Genomic DNA, 9542 nt, shown 5'->3' with positions numbered 1-9542 from the left:
GCCCAGCAAATACTCACACCAGGGAGGACTGACCAGCCCAGCAAATACTCACACCAGGGAGGACTGACCAGCCCAGCAAATACTCACACCAGGGAAGAGTCTAACTAGTGCTAGGGGGAAGAAATCATCAGCTGTCGTGGGGACCTGGTGTTTGTCCAGCGACAGATCTTGGAGATGAAGCTAAGTGGGCCCGGTGCTGAGGGCAGCAGTGGCTGCAGCAGCTGGGGCGGGGTTTCTCCGAGGAAAATGCTCATTTTGCTTGGTAGTGGACAAAGCAGCCAATCACATATTAACATATAAAGGAGGAGGATAAGAGTCACAGAGAACAAGTAGGGACTTCCCCTCGGAACAGTCGGCATGAGCGGGAATCAATATAATACCACCAATTTGTAATTATCTAAAAATCCTTTGGGAAGCTAGAAAGTGAGAAGAAGGAAAATTTAAAATGCCAAGTTAAAATGTGCACACCTAAAAAACGTCTTAATTAGCACTGATTTTAGCTAATGCTCTCACGTTTGCTTGCTTTCAAAGCACTGATGAGAATGGGAATAACAGACCTTGCTGAAGCCTTCCAAGCCCCCGGCACCGTTACATGCACTGTCTCGGGAACTCGCATCAGCATTTGTGAGGGAGAAACTTGCCGTCGCTATTTTGTGAGTGAGGAAACTGAGGCAAGGAGAAGAGCCTTGCAATGGTTAACAACAGGAAGCAGCCAACTGAGCACACAGCTACTCTTACCACGCACCTCTCTCCGGGCCCACGCAGAATGTCGTTCTTAATAATTAAACAAAACTGCAACTGTTTTCTCCAGTGAGGATAAGGCCCCGGGTGATATAGCACTAGACGCAAAAATAACATTTTCTTACCACAATGTTCGCCAACCACTGGCAGGAAGAGGGAGAACAGGCATTCCTATGACACACTGTTGGTTTTTATTGGCTCCAATTAATGCTCAAAAATAACAACCCTAAAGGCTCCCCAGGAGCACAGTTGCAAGAGACTTCTTTGGCACATGGGGCTAGAGCACATCCCCGAAGCAGGGCCTAGCAGGGCTCACTCTATGCTTTCAGCGCCATCACCAAACACTGGTAATGGTCGTCTGCCCGTGAGGACACTGGCGCTCCGCAGAGGGGCATGTTTAGAGGCAAAATGTGATTTCAAGGAAAGGAACTGTTGCTCCCCAGACTGAAGGAGCTGCAAAACCAGCACACGCGCCAATGTATTCTAGCCAGTGCAGGGGGGTGGGGTGGGGGGTGTCCTGTGCTTGTAGCTGTCTGCTTCCTTCACTCACAGCGAAGCTGTAGGAGACACACTGGAAAGGGCCCCTGTGAAAGGACTCCCAGGTGCCACCAGGACACAGACCTCACCACTGAACAGTGTGGGACACCGAGCTCGTCACACAGAAACTGTTTTCTGCCGTGATGCTGGCAATGGCATGGGTAATAAGGAACCCTGGCATATACGCTTGTAACATGTCTCTCAACTTCATGCCAAGGGAGCTCCCAGACTATGCCTTTGCTACATTCTATGGGAATTTGGTATTTCTTGAAAAGAAGCTAGTAATGACAAATGATGAGTTATTGTTCCCTTCTCGGGAGGTGAAAGGAACAGAATTATAATTTCCTTTCATTCTGAATAGAAGTCTTGAAAATCTCTAATTTCATTTTTATTGATTCTCATCACTATTTGATATAATAAGAATCCCAGTTTTAAAAAAAAAGAGAGAAAAAATAGAATTCCCAGTGAAAACACATGTGTTCGCTAACACACAGACACACAGACATACACACATGGGAAGAGACACTTGAGCCCAGTGACACCCACCACACCTGAGGACAACCAATGACAATAATCACGCTTTGTGAGAGCAATGAGAAATCCATTCCAGGTCTCCAGTTACCACATGAATGGCTGTTTGTTTTGTAGCCATCTTCACTATTATCTGAATCCCACTTTATTTAAAGTCTGTCTAGAGAGTCAGGAAATGAACAGTTTGTTCGAGGCAGCTCTCCATCTATGTCAAGAGAAAAGAAAAATGACTTTCCAGGAATCAGCTATGGCTTCATTCTGATGTCATGTTTTCCTATTATAAATCCGAACAGACCAATCTTCTCCTTTGTTTTCTTTCTTTGGCAAGATGGTGTAGCTACATGAAAGAGAATTTCTGCTTGACTGGATCAGTTGTTTCACTAACAGACATGTCAATATTTTCTGTATAACTTAATTTCTTGTGAAACATTTTTCAGTTTATGATTAAACAAACCACATTCTATTTCCCTATTTTCTCCAATCATAATATTTTTATAAGCCATTTAAACCATAGTGTGTGCCCTCCCCCCGAGCCCCGCCCCACTGTCTGTGCTTCTGGAGTCCTTCTAGAGGAGCTGCAGGAGCAGCCGGAGGAGGAGCTGGAGCAGCTTCCTCAAGAGTCAGGGGATTCCTGGGCTACATTTGTGAGCACACATCTCTCTACATGAAGCACTGCGAAAGCAAAGAAAGGTGTGCTTGTATTATTTCTGGATCCCTGGGCTGTGCACACAGACATTAAATATTTACTGAAGACATGAATAAGCAGTGAAAAAGTGGAAAGAAAAGATAGGCACATAGAGGGAAGGAAGGACTCTAATAAAAAATTAAGAGGCATGGGTGCTGGGTGGTTTAGAGGCTGCTGGGTCCTGCAAACTTTGCTGCTTACTGATGCTGGCCAGTCTCATAGATGGCTAAGTAGACCCGGGTACAGATTCTGTGCAGATGAACATGGGCCCCTGTCTTTGCAATAGACTAGTCACTGTTAGGTGACATGATGTATATTATGGATTATATCTTGTCATTTATGTTTATTGTACAGATTTGAAAACAAAAATTAAAACAACTAGTAATCTTTAGAAGAATTCTCCAATTTGTACTTATTCTTAGGCACACAGAGTTTCCCATATGAAAACCAGAGGACTTATGTGTTCCCAGGCAGATGTGCCATCCACAAACACTCTTCTTTCCACACCTGTGAAGATGAGGCGTGAGCAAAGGTTCAACACTACACTCTTCCATTAGCCATAAGCGCCTGTTGCCACACAATCTCAGTGGGAGCCACCTCAGTGGGGTGGAGACTGTGCCTTCTTCTGCAGTCCACCTCCTCAGAGCTGGGAAGCAAATGAAATGGGAACCAGGAATGGAATGGGGCAAAGCATCAGCCAGAGCATTGAGCAAAAGTCTGTAGCACACGAAAAAGCACTGGTCCCAATTTAAGAGACTTACTTTTCAGGAATTAAGTCTCAAATAACGAAGTCATTGGCAAAAATGTTTGCATTTTCCCATACAGAAAATCATCTGCCCAACATGTTGGAGAGTAATGAGAAACAAAACCCTAAACCACCACTCTGTATTTGGTTCCCAAAGTCTGAGTTATAGCCCTGACTGAAAGTACCTTACTAGCTGTCTTGTAGACACCCACATACCAGCTGAGTCTAGCAAAACAAACTGTCCTACATGGAACACCAAAGGACCCTGTAACAAGGTGATGGGCACAGCAAGGTGATGCCCAGCTGGGGATTCTTATTTCCATCCATCCTCTTACACATCCTGAAAGGAGGCGAGATGGTGGAGGCTGAGCTGGCCTACAAAAGGAAGCCCAAGTAGACTGACCGCACTGGAGTCACTGTACCCAGCAAGCATGTAGAGTCCCCTACGGAGTGTGACTTCCCTCCAGAAAGCCCAAAGGCTGCACAAGTTGTTTGTGCTTTCACCCTCTCTAAATGACTTGCAAATTTATTCAAACACAATATGAAAGGATGCTCTATTTGTTGAGATAACTGTCGGCAGTGTCCTGTACTAAGGGGTGAGGTACATCAAGCAGAAATGTGGGCAGAAGCACATTGGCTTAGAAAGCCATAAATCCTTATTTGAATCTGCCAACCTGAAAGCCATGAAGAGCTGGAATAAACTATTTTTCCTAAATGCTACATCTGATTAAGCCATACCATCAAGTGACAGCTGAACTTTAACATTAATATGATATTATTTAAATAACCACATGATTTTTTTTACACTAAAAATGATGAATGATTTCTGGACAGCTCGATCGACAGAATGCCGGAGGACTCTTTAATGAGATGTGACAAAATGGAGGCATATGCAGAATGCTCGTTACAGCTCATATGGCAGGCCCTCCCCGGGAAGAGGAAGCTCTCCTTCCTTTGTACTGCCTTTAGGCATGGAAGCATCTCTTTCAGTTGCCACCGCTCTTCTCTGTGAACTTTCAGTTTCTCTTAGGCCATTTACCTACAGCTCTTATGCACAGAACCCACAGACTTTGGGTCACGGTTAGGATGACACCTCCAGGGAAAAGAAGGGTGGAGGAAAACTTGGTTGGTGATGCCCTAGGAACTTGGGGGTACCACTGATGGAGTCACAGAGAAATTACATCAGCTCCTGACATGTCACAATTATACATTTACTTGATTCTTACAAAATCGACGTTCAGCACACGACACAGCTGTAGGAAAGTACTGTACAGGGTCCATGGCCAGAGGGCGCTAGCTTGTCAGTGCAGCTGTCTCAAGAGAAGAGTTCCTTTTCTAGGGTCACTCTCAACACTCACTCATCAACCATCTCAATCCACACCAACATGACCATGGTAGAGGACTGTTGGAGGAGGGGTCGCTTGTTTGTTCCCAGCTGCCCATACTCCCGAAATAATCACACAGAAACTGTATTAATTAAATCACTGCTTGGCCCATTAGCTCTAGATTCTTATTGGCTAGCTCTTATATTAATTTAACCCATTTCTATTAATCTGTATATCACCACGTGGCAGTGGCTTACTGGCAAAGATTTGGCATGTCTGACTCTGGCGGCTCCATGGTGTCTCTCTGACACCGCCTTCTTCTTCTTCCCAGCATTCTGTTTAGTTTTCCCTGCCTGGTTCTGTTCCCCTAAGCTCTGATATAGGCAGTTCTTTTATTCATTAACCAATAAAAGCAACATATAGACAGAAGGACCTCCAACACCAGAGGACCTTTTTGCTTCGTAGAGTACTAGTGAAAAATAATTAAGTTCAGAATAGACTTAGAATATTACCCATCTTTATTTACCTTTTTATATTTTTCTGAAAATTTTCCATCAGTCAAAGTTTAGTCACACACAGTACTTAAAAGATTATTCTGATAACTGTGACAGTCCTATAAATCATCTTGAAGCATGTGCATGAAGTCACAATGCTTCCCTAAGCAGCCTTTTTCTCAGCAATGAAACAAGACGACAAGTAAAGCTGGTACCCAGAGTTCTCCGGATGATGGAAGGCCTGCATTTCCTCAGTCAGAACTGAGAGGAAAGTCAGTGTGCTCCTGCCATGGGCCTTCCTCAGGCTACGAAAAAAAAAATGCTTCTTGTCTAACCCTAATTTTTTTCTATAGCTGGAGGTAAGCCCTCCAGCTCAAGCCTTGTCTCTAATCTTAGTTAGCCACGTAGGTAACCCACAAAAGGGTTAAAACAGTGCCCTGTTATTTCAAAAGGGTGTTGATACAGCCTTGGAGGGAAGAGAAGAACCCAGGAGCTTGTAAAATGCTCCATCCCAGTGTGGCGGAAACAGTTAAAAAGAGAGAAACAGAAGGTCAGTCCCTACCTGGCTCTTACCTTCGCAACATCCCTGTCAGGATTCTGGAGCTTTTCCCCAAGTTTGCATCTGTTTCCCGGAGCTAAAGGGGAAAGTGTGGTGGGAACAAAATAAAGCAGAATGAAGCATCAGCACTCAGAGGGGTCTAAAGCGCATGCTGAATGATAGCTGAGTTTCCCAGGAGACAACAGTAAGAGGCATTTGTGATGCTCACACAGACTCAGTTCCTAGATTCAGAGGACGACCTGAGAAGATTTAAAGTGGATACCCCGACAGGATATAAAGCAAATGCCTTACACGTGGTTCAGGGTTTAACATTCATTAATACATGAACGTGCAAAGTCCTAAAACTACAAACACAAAGGAAAGGAAGCTGAGGAAGAGCGAGGGTATTTTCTATTTTCACAATCTTTGTTCTGAAAGACTGATGCACCCCAAAGCTCCCTCAGTGGCCTGTTTCTTACCACAGAGGGCACTCTGAGATGAGCAGAGTCAGCTACCTCATCCACCATCTCGAGCTCTTGCTTTCTCTTCCTATACGTGGCCCTTGTTCATCCTCGTCTTTCTTAGATCCCTGTCCTTACAGCTACGCCGTCACTGTCTGGTGTCCATCCCAATGAATTCAGAACATGTAAATGATGGCATGATTTGTACTCACTCGCTCACGTGCCCGCTGTATCTTTTCTCTGTCATGACTAAGGTTTTCCAACATCTCTTGGCCGATTTGCTCTATGGAAAAGAAAAGAAAATGTCAGGAACGGTAGCATAGGGTACATATAGTCACCCAACACATCCCACAAGGACCAGAGTGATCATGGATACAGAACCAAGATGAAAGCAGTGTCCCTTACATATCAGATGCATTTCAATTAATGTATTTGAAATGCATAACAGTTTTTGGTAAATTTACCTATCTTGAGGATGACTGGGTACAATTTAAAATCTAAAAAGCAGGCTGTGGACAATATGGCATCAATGAGTTAGCAGTGAAGTGACTTTTTAAAGGCCACTCAAACAAGTTCCCAGCAAGATGGAGAGCCCAGGTTTTTACGTCATCACTGTACAGTGTTTGAGTTTACAAACTGAGAGTAACATGGACGAGTCCTGCCCCTCTCTTACGGCATCATTTACCCATGTGAGCCAACATCCATTTATAAAAGTTGTGCTTTTAATGCATGCAGTTCTCAGAGTCCGCAGCCACTGCAGCTAGTGGTAGCAAGACTATTCCTTTGCCTCCACTGTCCTGGAGGCAAGAGAGCGTTCGTGTGTTATCAGCTGCTGCGGATTCTCCAGTCAAATCAAATTCCTGGACCACTCCACACCACCTAGGAAGCCACACTCTGACTGTGGTGAGGACTTCCCTGACACAATGACCGCATTCGCCCATCACCTGGCAGTCTCTCTTCTGACCAGGCACTAGGTATGATCTGACCTTGCAAGACACAGCTGCTTTGAATGTTTTTTATTTTCAGTCCCATTCACTGTCACCAGACTTATAACAAAAGTCTGCAATATGGAGGACCACAAAGCCATTTTTTTCAGGAAAACACGATTTAATACTACTTCCTATCAAAATGGACCATATTATAATACCTGAGTTCAAACAAATGGAAAGAGATTATTGATGCTGTGTCTAACACCCCAATTAGTACTTATGGGAAGAATCAAGAACCAAAAGAATATGGTAGAGAGAAAAAACCCAACAAGTGTTAAACTATTCTTCCAAGCCCTTGGAGCACAGCCCCAGAGAAGGCAACCCTGGAAAGCAAACCCAGGAGCCTCAAGTCTGTCAGGTTCCCCAGGGAAACTCCACTCTGAATCTATCTAGAATCCTCTACTCGAGGAATCAATGATACTAGGTCAAGAGATGGGCTGTTCTCGAAGTCATAGCCACACCCACAAACTCCTTATCTCCGGGACAGGACCCAGCAGCACAAGTATAAGCCCATCTGGCAAGAGAGGAGAAACTTGCAAAAACGTGGCCCTGGTCATCTTTGATGGGAAGAAAATCCTTCATTTCTTAGCTACTTATATTTTAATATGTCAAAAAAGAAAATCCCAGGCAGACACATTAGAGATGGTCGGTCTCGTGGACAAAAAATAGACAAAGAAAGTGAGGAGACTGCTTTTGATACGATCATTTGTCAGATAGTATTAGATATTAGGGGTTATTTAAGTTAAAAGTTACAACATAATTGTTTGGTCTTTCTTGAATTATTTAAGTTAAAGAGACTCATGGAAAACACCAGTAAAGCATTCAGGAAGGCTGCAGAGCTGGCTCAGGGGTTCTATAGTTGCCGCCTGCTCTTCCAGATGTCAGTTCCCAGCACCCACATAGCAGCTTACAGCATCTCTGCCACCTCAGTCATAGATATCTGAGGGTACCAGTCATGCGCAGCGTGCAGACACACACACAGGCAAAATACTCATACACATAAAATCAGACTAATAAATAGTACTTGTAAAAAAGGGGCTGGAGAGATGGCTCAGCGGTTAAGAGCACTGGCTACTCTTTCAGAGGCCCTGAGTTCAATTTCCAGCAACCACATGGTGGCTCACAACCATCTATAATGAGGTCTGATGCCTTTTTCTAGGATGTAGGCATACATACAGATAATACTCCTACATATAAAATAAATAATTTTAAAAAAAGGAAAGAGAAATTTAAGCTCATAGACTTGAAACAACGGCAAATGTGACACGCCACGTCTACATTTTTTTTAGTTCCCTAAATTTTCCTGTGGTCACTGGCAGGAACAGCTACCATGCACCTATGGTACAGTTAGAGATGCACACTTTATAAATAGTGTCTTTGCTGACCATTAAGCATCTTCCTGGGCTTAGGAAACAACGGGAAGCAGAAAATAATACTGATTTTTGCATGTTGCAGCTCTACATGTCAGTGTGACATGATGAATGAATTCCTGGAAGGAAGACTTCCTTCCTGTCCTTCCATTTTCTCCACAGAGGTCCTGGGAATCATCCTGGGGACACAGCACTCAAACACATAAAATGAATTGCTTTTACAATTACACAGAATCAATCATAGTGTCCGTCCTCAGCCCTTTTATTTATAGGGCACACACTTGCGAAGGGTCTCTAGGTAACACTGCATCTCCTCTTCAGCCTTTTGCATGGTGTATACATAGGCATCCAATGCTTTCCTGTCTCTGAGTGAGCGGAACTGAGAAGGAAACAGGTAACCACAAATCTAGCAGGACACTTCCTGCAGGCCCTGCCTGGCATCTCCAGTATAGATAAGATCTAGGCTGAGGAGTGCATATCTTGGACAACATCATGCCTTTTCATTCATGAAAGAATATTAGACAAATTGCATACACTCATCATGAGGCAAACATGAGTGAATCTTTAAAAGAAATTGGATCGGTACTTTAGCAACAAATGGCTTAAAATAGTCCCTATGAAAAGTCACATGTGACCAAAGCTTACATCGTTACAAATATAGCTGGAAGAAAAAGGTGCCTCAAATCTAATTCAGCACAAAATGTTCCATTTGATAAATATGTATTTTTAAATTTTCGCCACCATGCTAAGAGCAGTACACTCTCCAGAGGGTACTCATTATTCCTCAGCACAACTGTACTTAACTCTCTTTTTACAACCCTTGTTAAGGATGTGGTTTCCAGAAAATTATTTTTAAAAGTGAAGGACACCAGTTAAGTCTTCTTCAAATTGCCAAGAAGAGACAGGGTTATTTCTCAACATTTGAAAACCCCATTATCAGTCCAGAAACAGGGGGAAGATATCCACAACAACCCAGTAGTTAGTATACATCTGGGGCATGTGTGAAGTGCAGAAGCACACATCTGTGGTGTGTGTGAGGTGCAGAAGCACACATCTGGGGCACGAGTGAGGTGCAGAAGCACACATCTGGGGCATGTGTGAGGTGCAGATGTACACATCTGGGGCA

At 43.8% G+C, this 9542-nt stretch overlaps 1 protein-coding gene across 4 annotated transcripts in view; it reads right to left on the bottom strand.

Moving 5' to 3' along the window:
* Vti1a (vesicle transport through interaction with t-SNAREs 1A) overlaps positions 1 to 9542 on the bottom strand; it is a 334479-nt gene that overhangs the window by 119105 nt on the left and 205832 nt on the right. For 2 of the 4 annotated variants that reach the window (XM_005352486.3, XM_013348180.2), the window contains 2 exons: positions 6270 to 6340; positions 5632 to 5693 (listed from right to left, as the gene is read on the bottom strand). In XM_005352486.3, the coding sequence (XP_005352543.1) occupies positions 5632 to 5693; positions 6270 to 6340 (133 nt within the window). Of the gene's footprint in view, positions 1 to 5620; positions 5694 to 6269; positions 6341 to 9542 lie in introns of all 4 variants that reach the window. The other 2 variants (XM_005352487.2, XM_013348181.2) reach the window with 1 other exon arrangement.

The sequence above is a fragment of the Microtus ochrogaster genome, chromosome 8 (genome assembly GCF_000317375.1).
Source record: "Microtus ochrogaster isolate Prairie Vole_2 chromosome 8, MicOch1.0, whole genome shotgun sequence".
Taxonomy (NCBI): domain Eukaryota; kingdom Metazoa; phylum Chordata; class Mammalia; order Rodentia; family Cricetidae; genus Microtus; species Microtus ochrogaster.
This window is presented reverse-complemented; position numbering and strand designations above follow the sequence as displayed.